This window comes from Anabrus simplex, chromosome 1 (genome assembly GCF_040414725.1).
Source record: "Anabrus simplex isolate iqAnaSimp1 chromosome 1, ASM4041472v1, whole genome shotgun sequence".
Classification (NCBI taxonomy): domain Eukaryota; kingdom Metazoa; phylum Arthropoda; class Insecta; order Orthoptera; family Tettigoniidae; genus Anabrus; species Anabrus simplex.
In genome coordinates this window covers 710,562,019-710,587,321 of record NC_090265.1, presented here as the reverse complement: position 1 = coordinate 710,587,321, position 25,303 = coordinate 710,562,019, and the positions used below count along the sequence as shown (strand labels likewise).

The 25,303-nt window shown below is 38.7% G+C and overlaps 1 protein-coding gene across 1 annotated transcript in view; it reads left to right on the top strand.

Annotated features, from left to right (window-relative positions):
* Nucleotides 1-25,303, top strand: part of LOC136857375 (breast carcinoma-amplified sequence 3 homolog) — a 142,313-nt gene that overhangs the window by 104,038 nt on the left and 12,972 nt on the right. The window contains exon 9 of the mRNA XM_067136004.2: nucleotides 3,314-3,459. Coding sequence (XP_066992105.2) covers nucleotides 3,314-3,459 — 146 coding nt within the window. The remainder of the gene's footprint in view (nucleotides 1-3,313; nucleotides 3,460-25,303) is intronic.

Here is a 25,303-nt window from a genome sequence, read left to right as displayed (position 1 = left end):
CCGAGAAGGAAATAAAATTGGCAACAGTGCAATTAGTGACCACTGCTGTGTTTTTTCCGTTAAGGATGGTGTCTATTTTATACTCTTTGGTGTCTAGCAAAGAGACATCAAAGTGGCAGTTAATCAGGGAACAGCTGATACTGATCATGTTTGAGAAACGTGAAAAGAGAGCAGATTTCGAGGCTTTCATTTGATTTAATTAATTTTCAACAATAGGATTGATATCCCTACCAAGAAAGTGAGAGGGTCAAATTTTTCATTGAATGATAGAGCCCTCTTATGTAATATACTGTAGTTGAGGGATACTTGCATATAATTGAAAAAAAAAAAAAAGACGGATGCTGTGAGGGCAAAATTAAAAAAGACTAAACAGTCATGCTGCGGATAGTGTGAAGTTTTATCATGTTGGCTTATTAATTCTAAAAAGTCTGGGTTTACATCGATATCAATATGCCAGAGATAAGTATTTATTTCAAGATTTGATATAAATTAATTCGTTCCATGTTCAAGATTGTTGTTATATGTGACTATATAATAAGAAAAAGCAGTGTCACCTCTGTACAGGCCATGAAGGCCCTTGGAGGAGTGGAAGGCAAAGGCTTCCACCATTGGTAACCTCGGCACGTGATGGGGTAGAGTGGTTAGCTCTACGCCCGGCTGCCTTTGCCCCGAGGAATTAACTTGGTACTCATTTTTGGTGTAGGCTGAGTGAACCTCAGGGCCGTATGCACCTCCGGAAGTGGAAATCTCGTTTCTTAAATTTTACGACTTCCTGACGGGGATTCGAACCCACGTCCTTCCGGGCGAACCGAGCACGCCTTTACCGCCTTGGCCAGGCATCCCGACTATATAATGAGTACGGAAAACAAAATAGTACATCACTCAAATCGCACTTCCTACATGAACTTGAATTTATTTATCATTGGAACGTTTAATCAGATGTATTTAATGAAAGAAAAGCATCCTTGAGTTTAAAGACTGCAAGCACTGATTGGAGAATCAGGGCTTGATCAGCATGTATTTGCTGGTCAAATCTGATGGGAGATTGATTGTCGATCAAACAGTGATTGCTGTTTCTGTAACTCACATAGGATGATTGCCAATCAAACCCACATTGATTGCCAATCAAACTCCAGTCAAACTTTGATTGGCTTTTCTGCAACCGGGCGTTACACTCAAATATGTAAAACACATGACTTACATATGCCTTGCCCACTTAACCCTCTGGGATCTGCTGATTAAGAAGTCTTGTCCTTGATTGCTGTGTTCTGACTGGCGAGGTGTTACTGCTGTTGTTGATGGGCAGTGCTGCTATGGGGAGGGACGGGGTAAGTCGGGGAAGGTGGTGGGAGGAAGAATTGGGAGGGGAGGAGTTTGTGGAAGGAGGTGCTGGTCTTGTTGAGGGCGGGGCTTATATTTACTATGGAGCTGTTTACAAATAACTGGAATGAAGGTCTCCAGTAATATTTTTTTCTTTTTTCATTAATTTCGTTCATGTAACCTGTAAGAGGGAGACCAAGACGACGATGGTTAGACTCGGTTCCTAATGATTTAAAGATCAGGAGGTATAAAACTAAATGAGACCACAAAACTAGTAACAAATAGTGTTGTAATGCACAGAGGCTTGTAGACTGAACGCCGAAAGGCATAACAGTCTATAGTGAAGATGTACGGTACGTAGGTATGTATGTATGTATGTATGTACACTGCTGGCCAAAAGTTTCTGGACAAGCATGGAACTGTTAAAGAAGGGACTGAAATTAAAAGAAAACAACATACCTATGCAAGGAATTGACAAATACATATTCTAAAACTAATAGTTTACAATAAAACTATGTTTTTACATTACATCTGAGCAAGAAATAGACAATATGTACACATTTACTCCCACAGATCAGAACACATCCAACTCACTTTTCATCCAAAACCCTACTTTGCTACAAGTACACTTTTAACTATTCTCGGCATTCTCAGAACAAGCTTTTCTAACACTAATGAAGGTATACTTTGCCAGGCATTCTGCAAGATGTCCCACAGCTTTTCCAATGAAGGTGGACACTCTTTTCAGACTTGCCGATCCAACTCCTCGCACAGCAGCTCAATTGAATTTAAGTCCAGGGATTGGGGGGAGCCATTCCATTAAAAATAATTCCCCAGAGTTTTGTTGGTTTTGCACATAATTCATGCAATTGCGAGACGTGTGTCAGGGTCATTATCTTGTTGGACGACAAACCCACATTGCTGTCCAGACGGAAGAGCATAACAAGATAGGATGGAATGGTAGCCATTTTTGTCCAGTGTTCCTTGAATTTGGTGCAGTCTACCAACTCCACTGAATGTGAAACAAGCCCAGACCATCACAGAGCCCCCTCCATGTTTCACTGTAGGTGTTATACAGTAGGATGCATTTTTTCCAATGCTGAACGTCGAACATAAACTTGATTACAATGAATAAACTTTTAATGTCCACCTATTCAACATAATAATAATGTTGTTTATAGATGTAATTACAACATTGTAATTATATTCAGTACTAGTGTCAACGCATTTTTGCATCATCTTCAGCTGTACAAAGAAATCGGAAAATAGGCAAATTATATAAAACTCATGATAGATATTGAATTGTGCGTGATATAAAAACCCTATGAAATCTACATTAAAACAATGACACATAATAAAACCTTATTGAACAAGTTAAAGACTTGTGAGTCAAACATATACTGAATGCTAAATAACATTTCTCAAGTTGATTCATGTCCCTGTGGACATACAGTAGTAGGCTCAATAAATTTAATGCCCAAAACTAGGGTGAAACATGTCCCTAACTAGTGTTTATAATTCATGTAGAATTTAATTACTACAAAATATAATTGTATTGAACAGGTGGACCCAGTAATTTTATTCAAGAAAGAATTTTACTTATTGTATCTTCAATACGGAACAAAATGAGATTAGTTACTTGTATTTACATATGTTTTGTCCTGAAACTTTTGGCCGGCAGTGTATGTATGTATGTATGTATGTATGTATGTATGTATGTATGTATGTACCAAGCGATGTGGCTGTGCAGTTAGGCCTCGTGCAACTGTGAGCTTGCATTCTGGAGATAGTGGATTTGAACCCCAATTTTTGGCAGCACTGAAGATGGTTTTCCGTGGTTTCCATGCAAATGCTGGGACTGTAACTTCAGGCCATGGCCGCTTCCTATCCCACTCCTAGCCTCTTCCTATCCCACCGTCACCGTAAGACCTGTCTGTGTCGGTGCGACTTAAAGGAAATAGTAAAATGAAATGTATTATAATACTATTTACAGTACTCCTGTGTCCCTGCTTGAGCTAGAAGCTGTGGAAGTGGGTACAGGTGTCGGCTCCCGCCCTGCCCGCTCGAACCCAGTCAACATGCCGCTGTCTGGAGGGGGCAGGCCCATAGTTCCTGTTCTCATTGAGTCTGGCTCAGCTAGTAAGTAACTGCTCACAGATGTACTGAAAAGGTGTACTTTTTAATTTCTTTATCCTGATTGTTTTCCTGTTGCTCTTTCCTCCTGGATCTCACACATTATTAGTTTCGAAAATATGTGGGCTTGGCTCAGCTTTCAGTTATGACGTTTAGGACAAAATTCATGTTGTGTTCACGTCTTCAGAATATGCCTACAGTGCCAGAGTGATTGACATCATTTTGCAGGTTCCAGTTTAAAAATCTGTATAATTCATATTTATATTTACCAGTTTAATGTGCAGCACCTTTTTAAAAATCTAGCTATTTTCAAACAGATAAGTCAATATAATTTATAGAAACCACCGGTAATTCATAGGATGCTCTAGCGAGTGGTTGGCTGTTCCAAGAGCTCTGTATTATCTCAGTAATAAAGTAGTTATTAGTTGTAGAAATTTAGCAAATTTTGTGTGTGTGTGATACATTAAGTTCCACAAATATTGGTTTTTAGTGTTGGTTTGTAGTAATATGCAATTACTGGTATTTATTTTCAATTTTCACACTGAGTAGTTCCGTAGGCGTTCGCTAGATTACAACCTGTAATTTGGGACTGCGTAAAAGAAGAAATATCTCTTACTTTTTAATATTATTATTAAAATATCAGTAGGTTTGTTGATAAAATACTTACGAAGACGGGATATTAAAAAGAGTCGTAACTTCGGCAGCGGTTATAGTCTGTTAGTGCGGGCATTTGACAGAGTATTTCAAATAGCAGTTCAAGGGTTCCACCTATCACGAAGGTAATAACTTCTTTAAATAACGCGATACTGTTGTAAATTTGGTTTAAAGAAAGGATTTCAACAGAATATACAGTATTTTACTGGCAAAATATTTCACAGTTGTATTGTTATTGATTATTGTTGCTCATCGTATTCAAATATTGGCATTGTTGGCTACAGTCTTGAACAAAGGGTGTAGTGTATGAAGAAAATAAAAAATCAGCTGATTCTTGTATTCTGATCATTTATAGTTCTGAGTTTATAGTATCCGTAATTTATATTTCACACCCTCGATCTTTCAGTATTTATGAGCGATTAGCTAATAATCACGTTCCTACATCCCAATAATTGCAATTCAAGTCACTGGCGTAGTTAAGACAGAAATACTTTTGGGAAATTATTGTATACAACCTCATATTTTTCAGCATTTAAGAACACTTTTATTCTCTGTCCTGCAGAGTAGGGAAAATAATAGTAATCCACCATCTGTAATAATCACATAACCACATTTCAGTTGAGAATTGTAGTGTAGATATGGTACATTAGATAGTATCTTGCCTGTTATATTCGTGTGTATTTTTGTGCAAATGGCAGGTTTCATTTGTATTACAGCATAGTAGGATAAAGTAGTACTACTATTAATCTGTCTACGTGTTTAACTTTGTTGGTAATCCTTGAGTACCGGTAGTTCTTGTGAATATCTAACTTTAGGCCTAATTGGAATTTTCATTTCTATTTATGCTTAGTAATAACCTATCGTAATTAGGATACGTCTGACCGTAGTTATAAAATTTATTGCAGTGTATTATAGTAACTTATTAGAGTACTTATTCTATTATTTTGAGTAGTTTTGCAAATTTTGAACTTTAATTGTTATTTCCTTTTCTGTTTGTGCTTGGTGATAACCTGTTGTAGTTAGAATACATCTGAATGTAGTTCAAAATTATTGTAGTATATTGTAGTATCTGAACATAGTCTGAATGTAGTTTAAAATTATTGTAGTGTATTATAGTATCTTATTAGAAAATAGTGTGTTTATTCTATTACTGTGAAATATTTATGTAGTATCTGTAGTATCCGTGGTATCTGTAGTAACTCTCTTACTAGAATTCTGTTGTAGTAATTAGGGTAGACTTAACTGCAGTTTAGAATTGTGTAATTCTTGTGTATTCTCTATTTCCAGTAATTAACAGCAATTTTCATCCTGTGAGGATGTTGTAGGAATAAAAAATCGTAGGCCTACAATTAAGTAGTATGGTAGTGTAGTAGTGGCCTATATTAATTACCTTATTGTCATGTGCTCTTTGTGAACGATCCTAGACAATATTTCTTTCCTTTCACTTTTCTTTTGCACAGAATAAGTTGCCTTATTTTTCCTTTTCTTTTCATTATTCAGTAAAGAATGGCTAAGAAGTGCAAGTGTAGGAACTGTGGGTGTGGCCAGGAATTAAGAAGTATGAGGGAGGAGTTGGAGAGTTTGAGGGAAATAATTAGGATTTTCTCAGAGGACAGGAAAGAAAGTAGGCCTCCCTCAAACAATGTACAGGATACAGTAGGTGTAAAAGAGGGATAGGAAGGAAAGGGGGAATTGTAGAAGACAGGTGGTCTAACGTTTTAAGGGGAAGGAGATTGCAGCCTAAGGGCTCTATTCAGGATCAGAATTCAGGACAGGTGTCTGTGAGAAATCGGTATGAGTCGCTGCAGGTAGAACAACCGAGGGAAGATGAGGAACAGGGAACTGTTGTTGAGAAGTGTGGAAGTAGGAAAAAGGGAAAAGGTAGGAAAGGGAAATCTGGAGTAGTGGATAGGAAAAGACAGTTGGAACAGGGACATGGGATGGAGAAAAGGGAGGAGGAAGTAGCTTCTACAGCTTTCAGGAAAGATAGGACTGACCAGGAGGGAAGGGGATCAAATGAATCGTTTGTTTCAGAAACGACACTTCTCCAACGTACCAAATTGTTCAGAAAACAGGAAAAACTGCCTGTAGTGTGTAATGTCATTTCTATCCTTCCGATATTTATTATGCTTGTTCTACTGTTGAAATGACTACGACAGATAGGTTATTTGTATGAATTAGTCCAATACGTTCCTTTACAGACATTCTTGAAAATGGTGGAGACGTGCTGTTTCTGCAACAAACACCATTAATGAGAATATAAGGAAGTGTAACATTGATTTTAACGTCATTTCAATTTCAAAAGGAACTTTATTTTTACTGAGGAAATACAGTGTTTAAACCCATTATTTAATAGTTATTTGTAAGACTTGCTTATTTGCACATATTATGATTAGACCACATTGTATAGAAAAATGAGCAGAAGAATACTTTTGTCCCTTTCCAAAGTTCAAAAAATATATAAAACAGAACAACACAATATATTACAAGTAACATGTAAGTCTCTTATCTTTGAACAATGCTTCTCACTTCTATTGCGCTGATGTTGTCCATGCAGACAGTTCATTATAAAACTCATGGTGTTCTTCTGGTATGTAAGATTCCAACTTCATTGTGTCTGCTAATTTCTTTTCATTTAATGGAACACAGCCTTGTGGATAAGCAATTCTAGGTGGTAACACAGGGAGACGGGTTGCAGAAATAAGCAACTTGAAAGTATGAACGCACAGTCCATCAATACAGTATTTTCCTAAGACATGATTTGCCTCGTACTGAAACTCTGTAAATTGATTTATATGAAACGCGACTTTTGCATCTCTCTTCACACCTCTTCCTAGCGACTCAACTGAAAGAACTGACACAACTACTTTGTGAAGCGGGCTGGTTTGAAGTAAAAACAACACCTCTGCACAAAACGGAAACTTTCATTCTGCGACTGACAGGCAGAGGTACATGGTAGAAGTGTTTTATCTGCACATAATGGTAGCCCTTCGTGCATTAATCATGGCAGTATTAATAACTCATATACAGTAGAGTCTCGATTATCCGACCTAAACGGGACCTGGAGTATGTCGGATAATACAGAACAACTTTGAAAATGAACTGAAACAAACAGGAAGGCTGTTCTCTAGTACTAAAACAATGACATGTTTTACGGTACTCTATTGAATGCATTATCAGATCAATTGTACAGTACACGCAGTATTGAATGAAAGCATTCCAAATGTCTTACGAAAAGAAACTTGTCAACAATGTCTGCTTGCCTGCTGATCCACGTTTTCTTGCTGCGAGATCCCGCCATCGACGAAAAATCAGCACCTCCGTTGCGCTTGCTTCCGGCTGTTGCTCAACGTACGTTAATGCCATTTCCAATGCACTTAATCCTTCACTGTGAGTCATCGTTTTCTCCTCTTGTTCTGCAATGCCTCGTTCTTCTTCATCGTCATCCTCGTTTCCATTAGCATTCACAAAATCAATAATATCAAGGTCAGTTTGTTCAAACACCTGATCTTGTGCACACCACTTACTCGCATCTTCAGTCGTAGCATCCTCACAGCCAGGAATGCAATTCAGTAGGCGCACAATATTTTCCATGTCTTCTTGTACCACCTCTCGATGTTCAACCTCACTCAACAATATGTTCCAAGACTTTGCTAATGTCGTTGTTTCAACTTCTTCCCAAGACTGCGCTATCCAATATGCCACGTCTTTCATGTTGATTTGTTTTAACTTTTCTATCATGTCGTTGCCATGTCCATTTCCTCTATCAGGGATGAAAGGAGTTTCCGCCGATATTTCCTCTTCAATGTTTCCAGCACACCTTGGTCCATTGGCTGGCATAATGACGTCACGTTAGGAGGGAGGAACATGACTTTGATGTCACCACTTCTAAGTTGCTCTTCATTTGGGTGTGATGGAGCGTTGTCTAGTAGAAGAAGCGCTTTTCTAGGGAGATTATTCGAAGCTAGAAATTTTTCTACATCTGGAACAAACTGTGTAAAAAACCAGTCTTTAAAGATGTCAGCAGACATCCAGGCAGCCTTCTGATTCGTGTAATGGACTGGAAGAGCATTAACAGAAATGTTTTTAAAAACCCTAGGCTTCTTTGCTTTACCGATCATAAGCAATTTTGCTTTTAAGTTCCCAGTAACATTACTACAGGCAAGAACAGTAACTCTTTCCTTACTACGCTTGTAGCCAGGTGCAGACGTCTCGGCTTGGGCTGCGAGAGTTTTTGGTGGCAGCATCTTGAAATTTAGCCCAGTCTCATCACAATTAAAAATCTGATCACTGGTTAATCCTTCAGCAAGAATTATTTCTTGAAATTCCTTTTTAAATTTCACAACCTCATCGGATTTAGCTGACAGTTTTTCTCCACAGATATTAAGCTGCCTAATGCCGTACCGTTTTTTCCACCGATCGAGCCACCCCGCACTGGCAGTAAAATTAGGGTCCCCTTCATTAAACTCCTTCTGGAAATACACCGCCTTTTCTTGCAGAATGGGGCCAGATATTGGCAGGCCCTTTTCCCGGTGTTGAGTGAGCCAAAGAAATAGGCGCTTTACTTACTTTTTCGTACTCACATTTTTTCATTGTTTTTCTAATTTTCAGTGCATCACTTGTTGCTCTGGTAGAGCACCACTTTTCAATTTCTTCCCTCTTTTTTTTCCAGTCTCCCACTGTAACACGTCCAACACCATAATCTGAAGCCACTTTTTCAAGAGTTTCCCCTTTGTCCAGTCTCTTTAATGCACTCAACTTGTCTTCCATAGAAACAATCACTTTCTTCCGTTTACTCGCCATACTCACAAAGGATATGAAAACTATAACATCCGCACCCAACCAATACTATAATGAACAATAACTGAAGACTCACTGCACCTGTCCTTGAGAGAAAAACTGGTCCTACCGCCAGCGGTCAGGCCAGTGCTTGTCCCAAGGTCGCACCCTCCACACCGGGTGTCCCTGAATTTAGTCTCCACCAAAAGTTCAAATTAAGTCTACCAGTGTCGGATAACACAGAATGTCGGATAAGCGAAGGTCGGATGAGTGGGACTCTACTGTAGTGTCAAAAAGTGGAGAAGTGCTGTTTCTGCAAAAAACGATTCAAATGAGGTGGGTAGGGTTGAGGCTCTGGTCATGGGAGATTCCATTAAGACATGTCAGGAAAGTGTGTGGAGGAAAGGGTACCAGGGTAGAGTGTTATCCAGGAATTAGTTTAAGGCAGATGTTGAGGAAAGTAGAAGAGACGGAGGAGGGAAAGGAGAAGGTGGTAGTGTTTCAAGTTTCTACTAACAACGTAAGACAAGCAGGTATAAGTACCACGGGTACAGTAGGTGTAAAAGAGGAATAGGAAGGAAAGTGGGGAATTGTAGAAGACAGGTGGTCTAATGTTTTAAGGGGAAGGAGATTGCAGGCTAAGGGCTCCATTCAGGATCAGAATTCAGGACAGGTGTCTGTGAGAAATCGGTATGAATCACTGCAGGTAGAACAACCGAGGGAAGATGAGCAGCACGGGAAAGGGAAATCTGGAGTAGTGGATAGGAGAAGACAGTTGGAACAGGGACATGGGATGGAGAAAAGGGAGGAGGAAGTAGCTTCTGCAGCTGTCAGGAAAGATAGGACTGACCAGGAGGGGAGGGGATCAAATGAGGTGGGTAGGGTTGGGGCTCTGGTCATGGGAGATTCCATTATTAGACATGTCAGGAAAGTGTGAGGAGGAAAGGGTACCAGGGTAGAGTGTTATCCAGGAATGCAGCACGGGTGAAGTTTAGGAAGCGGAGATTATCATCAATGGAATACTGTGTAGGAGGGATACTGACTGGAAGGTGATTGGGGATTTAAATGAGACTATGGAGTGGGTATGTGGGAAACTAATGGGTGGGTAGGAGATAGGGATCTGCACTCAGATGGCCTTCACTTAAACCGCAGTGGTACATATAAGTTAGGAAATTTGTTTAGAACGGTTATAGGGAGGTACGTTCAGGGAAACAGGATGGCCTAGGGAGCAGTGACCGGGCGAGTTGGCCGTGCGCGTAGAGGCGCGCGGCTGTGAGCTTGCATCCGGGAGATAGTAGGTTCGAATCCCACTATCGGCAGCCCTGAAGATGGTTTTCTGTGGTTTTCCATTTTCACACCAGGCAAATGCTGGGGCTGTACCTTAATTAAGGCCACGGCCGCTTCCTTCCAACTCCTAGGCCTTTCCCATCCCATCATCGCCATAAGACCTATCTGTGTCGGTGCGACGTAAAGCCCCTAGCAAAAAAAAAAAAAAAAAAAAAAAAAAAAAAAGAAGGGAGCAGTGATAAGGGAACAGGGAACTGGAAATCGAGTAGGGATAGCATTAAAATGTTAATGCTCAACTGTAGAAGTATTGTAAGGAAAGGAATAGAATTAAGTAATTTAATAGATATATACTTACCGGATATTGTAATAGGAGTTGAATCATGGCTGGAGTGTGTATTGTAGAGATAGGATAGGAATGGTAGGAGGGGGAGTATTCATTCTGGTGAAAGAAGTATTTGTAAGCTACGAAAAAGTTAAAGAGGAGAAACATGAAATTCTAGGTGTAAGGCTCATCTCTAAAGATAATAGGCAACCTGATGTCTTTGGAGTGCACAGACCGGGAAAGAGTAGTGTAGACGCTGATTCAGAATTATTGTTAAAGGAGAATACGACACAAAAATCAAGTTGCCTCAAAATCAAAGAGTGTATCGGACAGTGCTCAACTATATATTTGCTTTTGCTGTGCGCCGCTCCGCAGGCCGGTGAACTAAGGAAACACGAGTAGCTGTGACGTCACTGTGCTGTAAGCGCTGAGCGAGCCATCCAGTTGGTTATTGCAGTACGCGCTCAGCCACTCTTCCGTTTACTTGAAGTGTTATTTATTATAATAGTGCGGTGACTGTTTGTCGAAATGCCTTCCTGTAGTGTGTATGGCTGTAACAACACAACGAGTAGAAACCGAAAGTGTAGAGAGAAAGAAATACATTTCCATAGGTTTCCAAATCAAAGAAAGTCGCCTCGACGGTTTAGCAGTTAGGTACAATTTTGGAAGAGGAAACACTTTTCTCCCGGTAAGGGAGCTACTGTGTGCTCAGTGCATTTTCAAAATACAGACTATGATGAAACGCAACTTTTGAAAATGAAGGTGATGCCTATGGAAAAGCTGTAAGGTCCGAAATTGAAGCCAGTGTCTGTTCCTTAAATAAGATGTCTGGCGTCGACAGATGGAGATACTTCTTAGACAGGAATGCTAATTCATACGAAAGCCGCTTCACAAAGTACACTGTGGGAGTACTCATCAGAAACTAAAAAGAGCAGGACGGAAAGGTATGAGGCTAAAAGACGAAGGGAGTTTGTTGACACAGTATTAAACGAAACTGATAACGATAATGATGTACACGACGTTCAGAATGATATGAGTGAAAATATTTCACCAGACAGACACAAATGTAGTGTAGAAATACAGTGCGAGTTAGGAAGTGAAATAGCTAGAAAATACTTTGACGTTGCAACTTCCAGCACAGCCTTGAACAATGACGTAATGGGAGAACAATTGAATGACAGTTTCTACGAACCAGATGAAAGTGACAGTGAAAGTTATATTAGTGATACTGATAACGAACACACTCTACAGGTTCATATTTCTTTGTAGCGGGGACAAGTTTGCTCACACTCTTTGAAATTTGTTACATATGTAAAAGTAAAGTGAAAAACATTTCACATTACATTAAAGGGACTATGTTGTGCGTAAAATCACTTTGCGAATGTGATAATAAAGTCCGTTGGTATTCTCAACCTATAGAAGGAAAGAAACTGGAAGCAAATGTCCTAATATCATCAGCATTATTGTTGTCAGGCATTCTGTTTGAACCTTTTCGGTCATTCTGCAAGTCCATTAACTTACATATGATGTCACAAACTGTATATGGTAGAATTATTCATAGAGTAACTGGTCCGATAGTGGAGGGTGCTTGGGATCAAGCATCAAACCCATTTGGTTAGCCGGAGATGGCCAGTACGATTCTACCGGCTTTTCAGCCAAATGTTTAGTGTATTCACTAATGGATATAAATACAGGCCGCATAGCTCATTTGGAACTTGTTCAGAGAGTGATGGTGAAAGGTGATCTTAAAAGGGCTGAGTGTGAAATCGCAATGAGGAAGATTGTACAGGAAGAAAATTGTAATATAAAACTCTTACTGGTAATGCAGTATCCTGATATTGAACATGTATTTGATGTTTGGCACATATCAAAAAGTCAAATGAAAAAGATGAAAGCTTTTGATAAAAATCATCCAGAAGTTCAAGCGTGGAAGGCCAGTATAAATAATCATTTATGGTGGGCAGCACAAACATGTAATGGAAACAGTTCTGTGTTAATCGATAAATTTACGTCAATTTTGCACCACGTAAAAAATGAGCATAAGTGGTTAGAAAACGGTGAATGGAAATCTTGTGAGCACGATACATTAACAGAGGAGGAAGAGAGAAAGAAAATGTGGAGTAAGGAAATTCAAGTTCATATGAAGCCTTGAAGAAAATAGTTTTAGACAAATCTTTTTTAAAAGATGTGGAACATATAAAACACTACGTTCACACTGGAAGCCTAGAAAGTTATCACAGCCTTCGTTTTAAATACGCTGCTAAAAGAGTTCATTTCTCATACAGAGGCTTAAAGCTCAGGTCAGTGATTGCTGCATTGGACTATAATTGGAACATCAATAAATTGAAAGCTGGTATCAAACTCAGTACTCAAAATCAACAGCAGTCTGGGTGATAAAACAGAAATATGAGGCGTCAAGCGATGGATGGAAGAAGGCAATAATGAACAAAATAAATCTCCTGCAAACTAACTATAGTAGAGCCTCGCCTGAAGATCAAGCAATGGATCTGTCACTGCCTAAAAACATCGCTCCAATACCTCGACCTTCCAATGACGACCTGATCAAGAAGCACTTCTCATAATTTCACTCGCAACAATAAATGAGGTACCGTACTTCATGTCAAAATAATACATTACCTATATTTATCATACAAACAAGCTTAGGAAACTCTTACATAATTCTACTGTTTTAATTTCATTTTTTCATTTACAGCTTGAAGCCCACATAGGTGCCATCGGGTTCCGGATATGTGTTCTTTATGGTGTTGACAACAAATGATGGTATGAAAATTCTGTTCTTTTTACCAATCGCAGTCCATGAATTTACCCACGAAGTGAACTGTTTGTAACAAATAAAATGCCAAGTTCTATTTGATGGATTTAAAGCTGTCAATAAACGTTTCCTTGCCATGTTCTTTGTTTTTAAGCTCATGTTATGCCTTGTCATTGTCAATACTTCACGGTCTAAAATAAGCCTTGTTAAACGAGGGATTTCTTGTTATACACATAAATTTCTCAGATTTCACTGCTTTTACATTGTCTAATTCACAACAGTATACACTTTCTTCATCCGTATCCATGATGGTACACTCATTACATTTACACCAAATTCGCGTGCCGGCACGGCCTGTAGTGTTTAGCATATCAAGATCGCTAAATGAATGGACATCAGCAAACGTCGTTCGTTCTGGCTGATACTGATACGGACGAATGATATTTACATCCATTATAAATAAAAATAAGCCCACTTACACTGGCAACAGAAGAAGACGGCAGTAGCAGATGGAGTGCGGGAAAAGACTGTGCGAGTTTACTCCCAGAGTCAAGGCTGCCAGGTAGACTCTACAGCACAGTGACGTCACGACCAGTTACTACTTCCGCACATAACTTGAGAATGGTTGGACATGGAGGCACGGGATTAACGGCATTGTTATTATATTCCCATAATACATATTTAGCAATGAGTAACGAAATATGTGTTTTTGTGTTGTGTTCTCCTTTAAGATAATCAGCTATGTGGGAAACGATAAGGAAAGGAACGTGATTGTAGCGGGTGATCTCAAATTACCAAATGTCAATTGGGAAGGTTATGCGAACGACAGAAAGCATGACCAACAAATGGCAAATAAGTTAATATGGGAAGGGCATCTGATTCAGAAAGTGATGGAACCAACTAGAGGGAAGAATATTCTGGATGTGGTTCTGGTAAAATCAGATGAGCTCTATAGAGAAACCAAAGTAATAGATGCTATTAGTGATCACAAAGCTGTTTTTGTGGTAGTTAAAAATAAATGTAAAAGAAAGCAAGATATTAAAATTAGGACTATTAGTCAGTACCATATGGCTGATAAAACAGGCATGAGGGAGTTTTTAAAAAGTGACTATGATTGGTGGAAAACAGTAAATAAAAATGTAAACAGACTCTTGGGATGGGTTTCAAGCAATTGTTGAGGAATGTGAAAATAGGTTTGTACCTTTAAAGGTGGTAAGGAATGGTAATGATCCACTATATTATAATAGAGAATAAAGAGACTAAGAAGGAGGTGCAGGTTGGAAAGAAATAGAGGTAGAAATGGCTGTGGTAGTAAGGAGAAAATGAAGGAACTTACCAAAAATTGAATCTACCAAAGAAGTCGGGTAAGGATAACATGAAGGCAGGCATAATTGGCAATCATACAAATTTTAGTGAAAAATGGAAGGGTTCATGTTTGTGGGTTACTGTAGTCACATCCTAGTTCGTGAACCATGGAAAACGGCTGAGTGGCCTAGTAAGTGGTCCTGAGAGTCGGGATACCAGTTGCTATGGAATGGGAGTGGGCATCTCGGACATATTCTGAGGCGTGGCCCTCCTTGTGCTCAGGCGGCTAGGACTATACAATTCACCGGTGGTCCATAACCCGTTAGAGGAGAGATCCTCACTTGGACTATGTGCAAGTAGGGTAGCATCCTGCGTCATGAATTTACCGAGCATTTTAAGCAAGCCTCGAACCTATGGGAGTAATGGAGTCCCACTCTCATTTGACAGGCGAGGGACTCCTTGAAAACAACTTGGCGAACGAAATGGAATTCGATGGGGAACTATCAATATTAATGGGGCTTATGGAAGGAACAATGAAAGTTGAACTGGCTGAGTCAGCAAAGAGGATGCATCTGGATGTGCTAGGAGTAAGTGATATTCGGGTAAGGGGAGATAAGGAGGAAGAGATAGGAGATTATAAAGTGTACTTGACGGGTGTTAGAAAGGGAAGGGCAGAGTCTGGGGTAGGGCTCTTTATCAGGAATACCATTGCACACAACATAGTTTCTGTTAGGCACGTAAATGAGCGAATGATGTGGGTAGATTTGTCAGTTGGAGGAATTAGGACAAGAATTGTCTCCGTGTATTCACCATGTGAGGGTGCAGATGAGGATGAAGTTGACAAGTTTTATGAAGCATTGAGTGACATCGTGGTCAGGGTCTACAGCAAGGATAGAATAGTGCTAATGGGCGATTTCAATGCGAGAGCTGGGAATAGAACTGGAGGATATGAAAGGGTGATTGGTAAATGTGGGGAAGATATGGAAGCTAATGGGAATGGGAAGCATTTGCTGGACTTCTGTGCTAGTATGGGTTTAGCTGTTACGAATACATTCTTCAAGCATAAGGCTATTCACCGCTACACATGGGAGGCTAGGGGTACCAGATCCATAATAGACTACTCTTAACCGACTTCGAAATCAGGAAATCTGTTAGGAATGTACGAGTTTTTTGCGGATTTTTCGATGATACAGACCACTATCTGATCTGTAGTGAACTAAGTATCTCTAGGCCTAGGGTAGAGAAAGTAAAATCTGTCTGCAAACGAATAAGGGTAGAAAATCTCCAGGATGAGGAAATTAGACATAAGTACATGGATATGATTAGTGAGAAGTTTTGAACAATAGACAGTAAGCAGGTTCAGGATATAGAAAGTGAATGGGTGGCATACAGGGATGCTGTAGTAGGAACAGCAAGAGAATGCCTAGGAACAACTGTGTGTAAAGATGGGAAAAGGCGAACATCTTGGTGGAATGAATAAGTGAGAGCAGCCTGTAAACGTAAAAAGAAGGCTTATCAGAAATGGCTCCAAACAAGAGCCATGGCAGTATTACGATCGCCGTATCTACAGCACATTTCCCTACCTTACTTACTGCTGTTCGTCTCGACCTCGTCCTCGCCGCATCAAGCATTCCACTCACTTGTGCTCTACCAGTGCGATTACGTCATCCTCGCTGCACTTCGCCATTGCTTGTGCGCAGTGTGAACACGTGATGTCATGTTTCTCAGAACACGCTAGCTTGTCGCCTTCTCTCCTTTTCTGGAATATTCTACACCAATATATATTGCCCACTCCGCTGCTCCACATTTGAGTCGGGTTTCGTGGCGAAGTGGTGGAGTACCAAGAATCCTGTGCCTCTTGTAATCATGTCAATTCCATCTGGACTCTATCTTCAAGCTATTTGGTGAGCAAGACTTATTGTAATTTATCTTCATTTGGACTTTAAATTTTCATTCGGGCTATTGCCTGCTGAAATTTTCTTCCGTCGAGTTGGTATGCTGCATTTTTTAAAGATCATTACATAGACTGCATCTCTACGCAAACTGCGCTACGGACGATTATGAAATACTTATAATAATTTCAGATGTCTTCCTAGACCTAATGCAGTTGGTAAATTCTGCAATACCCGGTGAAGAAAATCCTTTCCCCGTCCTAATCCTTATCCCACTTCCCTTCCTCCTCCCTTTCGTGTTTCTTCTCTTTCACGGCTTTACTCCCACTTTCTTACTCAGTTTCTATATATATTGTACACTTAAAATTTATTTAATAGGCTTTCCTTTTATGAATTTTTGGATATTCAATTTGTCAATGTGGCACACTTTTCGGATTTTTCTCTACTCTGGTATATTTATCTTTCATCATTTGTTAAAAATTTATCTTCGATTTATTTATCTTGTTATGTTTTATTGTTAAATATATTCTATTCACATTGTTATTTTTTTCGTCTTCCTATTGGCCTAGCGCCCTTCTTACTGCGTGTTTCCTTGGTTTAAATCATTCATCATTATTATTATTATTATTATTATTATTATTATTATTATTCACATTATCTATTTCACTACTATACTTTGGTACACTGAGCTTTCTACTGTATTGCTAATATCATATTACACTCCGCTCTACGAACTTCAGATCACTTATCACTATTGTATGATAGTACACCACCCACGACAGTATGATAGCAGTACCACTCATTACAGCAGACAGGGATTTGTACGTAGATGAAAGAAACAGAGCGAAACAAATAGTTGTTGAATCAAAAAAGAAGTCATAGGAAGATTTTGGTAATAACCTGGAAAGGCTAGGTCAAGCAGCAGGGAAACCTTTCTGGACAGTAATAAAGAATCTTAAGAAGGGAGGGAAAAAGGAAATGAACAGTGTTTTGAGTAATTCAGGTGAACTCATAATAGATCCCAGGGAATCACTGGAGAGGTGGAGGGAATATTTTGAACATCTCAATGTAAAAGGAAATCATCCTGGTGGTGTTGCAAACAGCCAAGCTCATGGGGAGGAGGAAAATGACGTTGGTGAAATTATGCTTGAGGAAGTGGAAAGGATGGTAAAAAATACTCCATTGTCATAAGGCAGCAGGAATAGATGAAATTAGACCTGAAACGGTGAAGTATACTTGGAAGGCAGGGATGAAATGGCTTCATAGAGTAGTAAAATTAGCGTGGAGTGTTGGTAAGGTACCTTCAGATTGGACAAAAGCAGTAATTGCACCTATCTATAAGCAAGGGAACAGGAAGGATTGCAACAACTATCAAGGTATCTCATTGATTTGTATACCAGGCAAAGTATTCGCTGGCATCTTGGAATGGAGGGTGCGTTCAGTCGTTGAGAGGAAGTTGGATGAAAACCAGTGTGGTTTCAGACCACAGAGAGGCTGTCAGGATCAGATTTTCAGTATTCGCCAGGTAATTGAAAAATGCTACGAGAGGAATAGGCAGTTGTGTTTATGTTTCGTAGATCTAGAGAAAGCATATGACAGGGTACCGAGGGAAAAGATGTTCACTATACTGGGGGACTATGGAATTAAAAGTAGATTACTAAAATCAATCAAAGGCATTTATGTTGACAATTGGGCTTCAGTGAGAATTGATGGTAGAATGAGTTCTTGGTTCAGGGTACTTACAGGGGTTAGACAAGGCTTTAATCTTTCACCTTTGCTGTTCGTAGTTTACATGGATCATCTGCTGAAAGGTATAAAATGGCAGGGAGGGATTCAGTTAGGTGGAAATGTAGTAAGCAGTTTGGCCTATGCTGACAACTTGGTCTTAATGGCAAAATGTGCCGAAAGCCTGCAGTCTAATATCTTGAAACTTAAAAATAGGTGCAATGAGTTTTTTTTTTTTGCTAGTTGCTTTACGTCGCACCGACACAGATAGTTCTTATGGCGACGATAGGACAGGGAAGGGCTAGGAGTGGGAAGGAAGCAGCCATGGCCTTAATTAAGGTACAGCCCCAGCATTTGCCTGGTGTGAAAATGGGAAGCCACGGAAAACTATTTTCAGGGCTGCCGACAGTGCGGTTTGAACCTACTATCTCCCAAATACTGGATACTGGTCGCACTTAAGCGACTGCAGCTATCGAGCTCGGTGGTGCAATGAGTTATGGTATGAAAATTAGCCTCTCGAAGACTAAATTGATGTCAGTAGGTAAGAAATTCAACAGAATTGAATGTCAGATTGTTACAAAGCTAGAACAGGTCGATAGTTTCAAGTATTTAGGTTGTGTGTTCTCCCAGGATCCTAATATAGTAAGTGAGATTGAATCAAGGTGTAGTAAAGCTAATGCAGTGAGCTCGCAGTTGCGATCAGCAGTATTCTATAAGAAGGAAGTCAGCTCCCAGACAAAACTATTTTATCGGTCTGTTTTCAGACCAACTTTGCTTTACGGGAGCAAGAGCTGGGTGGACTCAGGATATCTTATTCGTAAGTTAGAAGTAACAGACATGAAAGTAGCAGAATGATTGCTGGTACAAACAGGTGGGAACAATGGCAGGAGGGCACTCGGAATGAGGAGATAAAGGCTAATTTAGGAATGAAGTCGATGGATGAAGCTGTACGCATAAACCGGCTTTGGTGGTGGGGTCATGTGAGGCGAATGGAGGAGGATAGGTTACCTAAGAAAATAATGGAGTCTGCTAAGGAGGGTAAGAGAAATAGAGGGAAACCAAGACGATGATGGTTATTCAGTTTCTAACAATTTAAATAAAATATGTATAGAACTAAGTGAGGCCACAACACTAGTTGCAAATCGAGGATTGTGGCGACGTTTAGTAAATTCTCAGAGGCTTGCAGACTGAACGCTGAAAGGCATAACAGTATAATGATTATGTATGTAATGTATGTATGTATGGGAGGGTATGTAAAGGTACTTTAAGGCAGAAACAGGTTCCATGGAGGACATTCCAGGAATCATAAATGAACAAGAGGAGTGTGTACGCGATGATGTTGAAAAGGCAGAAGTATTCAGTCAGCAGTATGTATAGATTGTTGGTTACAAGTATAATGTCCAGTTAGAGGAGGTGACTAATACTAAAGAAGTATTGAAATTTACCTATGACAACAATGACATTTACAGTAAGATACAAAAGTTGAAAACTAGAAAAATAGCTGGAATTGGTAAGGTTTTGGGGGATATACTAAAGACAGTGGGTTGGGATATTGTACCACATCTGAAGTTCTTATTTGATTATTGTTTGCATGAAGGAGCTATACCAAATGAATGGAGAGTTACTATAGTAGCCCCTGTGTATAAAGGAACGGGTGATAGACATAAAGCTGAAAATTACAGGCAAGTCAGCTTGACATGCATTGCATGTAAGCTTTGAGAAAGCATTCTTTCTGATTATAAGACACATTTGCAAAATTAATAACTGGTTTGATAAAAGTCAGTTTGGGTTTAGGAAAGGATATGCCACTGAAGCTCAACTTCTAGGATTCCAGCAAGATATAGCAGATATCCTGGATTCAGGAGGTCAATTGGACTGTATCGCGATTGACCTAACTAAGGCATTTGATAGGGTAGATCATGGGAGACTACTGGCAAAAATGAGTGCTATTGGACTAGACAAAAGAGTGACTGAATGGGTGGCTATGTTTCTAGAAAATAGAATTCAGAGAATTAGAGTAGGTAAAGCTTTATCTGTCCCTGTAATAATTAAGAGGGGAATTCCTCAGGGCAGTATTATTGGGCCTTTATGTTTTCTTATATATATCAATGATATGTGTAAAGAGGTGGAATCAGAGATATGGCTTTTTGCAGATGATGTTATTCTGTACAGAGTAATAAATAAGTTACAAGATTGTGAGCAACTGCAAAATGACCTCGATAATGTTGTGAGATGGACAGCAGGCAATGCTATGATGATAAATGGTTAAAAGTCAGGTTGTGAGTTTCACAAATAGGAAAAGTCCTCTCAGTTTTAATTAATGCGTTGATGGGGTGAAAGTTCCTTTTTGGGTGTTAATATAAGAAAAGACCTTCATTGGGGTAATCACTTAAATGGGATTGTAAATAAAGGGTAAAGATCTCTGCACATGGTTATGAGGGTGTTTTAGTGGTTGTAGTAAGCATGTAAAGGCGAGAGCGTGCAAGTCTCTTGTAAGACCCCAAATAGAGTGTGGTTCCATTGCATGGGACCCTCACCAGGATTACTCGATTCAAGAACTGGAAAAAATCCAAAGAAAAGCAGCTTGATTTGTTCTGGGTAATTTCCGACAAAAGAGTAGCATTACAAAAATGTTGCAAAGTTTGGGCTGAGAAGACTTGGGAGAAAGGACATAACTGCTCGACTAAGTGGTATGTGAAGTCAAATTATAATACTAGATTATAAATTCCACCTGTTCAATACATACAGTAAGAGTTTTTAAATTTATAGTTCCTAACATATTAGATATAGGGACATGTTTCACCCATAATGAGGGCATCATCAGTTTAAAAATCTCATACCTGAAAGAAAGATAGATCAGGATCCTGATTGTTCTAATACGTAGTTTTTTACGAAGGTCTAAAATGCAAATAGGGGGATACTGTTTTAGGTACAAATGTGTATAAAATGACTAGCAAGTAGAATGTAGTAGTTATAAGTACTCTTATGACAAAGTCTTTTAATCAATCCTTATTGTAGATCTTTATGAATGTCTTGTTTTTTAAATGTGGTAACAAGTGGTTAGTTAAAAGTTCAAAAAGAATACTTAAATTGCTGCGTTGAAATGAAATCTGGTAAATATGGTGCCTTATTCTGGAAATGACATAAGGAGCTTATAATAGCTTAATATTTAAGATAAAAGTCACTGTTAGTGGTAGTCCAAAGTTGAAGTTAATTTTATATGAAAAGATAAGATGACAAACTTCTTGAAGCACTTAGGAGCGAGGACAAGTACTTGTCAGAAACGTAGCTATTTTTATAATTAGCTGATAGACATGGTTGTAGCATCTTATATTAAAAGTTGAAAGGAAAATGTGCGAGGTTGAGTAGAGCTTGTGGTGTTATGTGCCTTCGACAGTTGTTAATTTGGTTAAAGAAGAGGTAAAATCCAGTTGTTCGTCTGTTGAAGTTGCTAATATATGAAGAGATAAGTCGACAAACTTCTTGAAGCACTTAAGGAGCGAGGACAGGAACTTGTCAGAAAACGTAGCTATATTTATAATTAGCTGGTAGACGTGGTTGTAGCTTCTTGTATTAAAAATCGAAAGGAAAATGTGCGAGGTTGAGTAGAGCTTGTGTTGTTATGTCTGAAATAAGAGGAGAGTGAAATGTTAACTTTTAACTAACCACTTGTTACCACATTAAAAAAACAGGACATTCGTAAAGATCTGCAATAAGGACTTTGTCAGAAGAGTACTTATAACTACCATATTCTACTTGCTAGTCATTTTATTCACATTTGTACCTAAAACAGTATCCTCTTATTTATATTTTAGACCTTTGTTAAAAACTACGTATTAGAACAATCAGGATCCTGATCTATCTTTCTTTCAGGTATGAGATTTTTAGGCTGATGATGCACTCATTATGGGTAAAACATGTCCCTATTTCTAATATGTTAAGAACTATTTCTTAAATTTAAATAAAAAACTCTTATGTATTGAACAGGTGGAATTTATAATCTAGTATTATTATTTGACTTTAAGTACATTTCAATACGGACCATAACATGAGATTTGTAACATGTAATAAGTGGTATGTTCCGAGCTGCCAGTGGAGAGATTGTGTGGGTGGACATCAGTAGACGAATAAGTTTGGATGGTGTCTTTAAAAGTAGGAAAGATCACAATATTAAGATAAAGTTGGAATTCAAGAGGACAAATTGGGGCAAATATTTGTTTATAGGAAGGGGAGTTAGGGATTGGAATAACTTACCAAGGGAGATGTTCAATAAATTTCCTATTTCTTTGCAATCATTTAAGAAGAGGCTAAGAGAACAACAGATAGGGAATCTGTCACCGGGGCGACTGCCCTAAATGCAGATCAGTCATGATTGATCCCAGCAACAAATGCCAACGTGCGCAACAATGGCCAATTTGCAGCTGTGAAATCAAATTAAAATTTAAACAACGATGTTGCAACAGTTTTAACTCTTTTGCTCCCAGGCATTTTGGCAGGGTATGTGCAAGAAATCCCAGGCCCTTTCCATGCTTTATTATAGTATTTTACTGAAATATGCATATTTCACTTATTTATTGTCCAAATTGAATATTAAAAAAAATATATTTGTAAATACCTGCTCTAAAGGGTACTAAATGAAAAAAGTAAAGTCATGCAAAAAGATATATAATTTTCCAAAATCTACTGACCAAATCGGGAGTTTTTTAAATTTATTTCTTCAAAAATTTCAAATTAAGAAACAAAAAGCTGGCCTACAACCATCCATATCACTTAAAAGAACATTTCAAAATGAACAGAACCACTAAATTATAAAAGTTTATTTAAACCAACAATTTGTATTTCTTGACACTTGAATTTCATATGTTCAGAATAAAAATGGTAAATAATAAAACCCATAAAAAAGGTCACTGTTCATGAAAATAGCAAATTCACTTTTAAAAAATTAAACTTTACTATTTACAGTTGATATATTTACAGTATATATGTGCCAATAACTTTTAACATTTATGCAGAGGGTAGCACTTTTTGCACTTTGAGCGTATTAAAGTAGATTTTTTTCTTTTGCCTCCAGATTTGGTGTTAGTTGCACTACATACACAGCAGTTTCTTTCCTTTTTGAGAGGCAGTTTTTCAAAAAAACTCTTTCTCTGCAACATACCTACTGGCATCAACACCGTTCACTTCCCACCCACAACGTAGTCAGCTGGCTTCTTTTGGCACTGTATACTATACAAAAGTTTGTTTAAGTGGTTGATATGCATAGAACGTATCGTTTCGATTAATTTGATGTATGTTACGCGTATATATTAAGGGCGTATTATATTTTTAAAAAATTGTTACGATGCGTCCGTATATACGGACATCGGCGGTATGTGCAAGAAATGGGTGCGAAAGGGTTAAACTAAGTACACTTAGTACTGGCATGAATTTAATGGTTGCACCTATCTACTCTGTACTCTCTTGTTGGCTATGTTAGTGTTTTACCAGTCTGAAACAGAGCATACTTTTCACAACACAAAATCATGTCAAAGGTTAAGAAGGAGGTATGGAGGAGGAACAGTGGAAGAAGTTAGAGACAGCCCCGATGGATTTGCTAAAGACAAATAAAAATTAAAATTGAAGAACAATCCGGATGTGGAAACCTTTGCAACTTCGACTGAACTCCCTTGATGAGTGCTCCATTGGTTTCAGTAGATGTCGAGAGGAGTTTCTCGCTGTATAAGGATCTACTGAACTCAAAACGCCAGCGACTTACTGTCAAAAACATTGAAATATTGTGTGTAATCCAATATAACATGTTGATTAATTATCAGAACCCAGTAAATGTGGTAAAGAAAGTTCATGTAAATGGTTTAAACCTTAATAAAATGATTTCATCAACACTTTTTTTTTTTTTTTTTTTTTGCACCTTTTCGTATGTATTTTCAGAAGCTTGTTTGCCCTTTTTCTGACCATACTTTCCACCTTAAAATCCTTTCCCTAATAATTACCATTAGTTTGACCTGAAACTTTCTCCACATTTTAATAAAGATATGATTTTACTATTAGGATAGCTGTACAATTTGGAGGGAATATTTCAGAATTGTTAGTGACATATTTTTGCAGAACATTTGTGTGGAGTCAAACTGTTTGAAAATATTCCCAGTTATTTTATGCTTCTCTTCCAAGTAATGGAAGCAAGACTAATAGTGCCTCTTCTTTTCTGCATCAACCTCTTTTTTACTGCTTTTCATCTCGCTCAGATCTGACTGTTGGATTGTAAGGATGCCTTTGTTGGATTTCCTATCAGTGACTACAGTGTCTGGTAATTTAACTCTTTTACTCCAGCGTAGCAAGTATTATGGCATGACCCTCTGGACGCAAGCAGCGGGTGGTTCACTGAGCCCGCTGCACGTGATACTTGCCTCGCTCTGCTCTCCAGTCTGCAGTCTTCTCGTGATGTGAGCAGAGGACAGGCAGAGTTTAAACGTATTTTATTTTATTTGTAATGCATATTCGGTGAAATGCTTATGACTATATTTTCAGCACTTTTCATTCTCCACCCACAGAAGAGTTAAGATACTTGTGTTGAAAAACAGCTGAAAGAAACTTAACATTGTCCACTAAACTTTTCAATCCAGAATTAGTTGCGTCAAACTTACGTTTCTTCAGATTCAGGTTCTACTATTTCCAATTTAGTTTTCTGCTCGGTGGATCAGGCACCTGATCTTCATCCCCACTGTCTTCATCTTCAGTCAAATCATCGAAGTAGGCCAACATTTTAGACAACTAAGCAGTAACTGGAGTAGAAAACGTGCCTGAAGTAGGTGTGATTGAAGTCGTTCCGTCACCAGAATCAGAGGACTTCACAGTCACTACCCAATATGAAGGCAAGAGCTTCCTGCGCAGTATATCTTTCCTCCGTCATCACGCCTTTCACAATTTCAAAGTGATTGAACGCTATGAGGGCTATGCCGAAAGTTTTTAGCCGAGTGTGAGAAAAAATTTTTATTTGCGAAACAACAATTACAACTTTTCAAAATACTCTCCATAAGCACGTATACATTTTTCCATTCTCTGCAACCACTTAGAAAACGTTTCAGTCCAAGCTTCTTTCGCGATGTCACTTAGTGC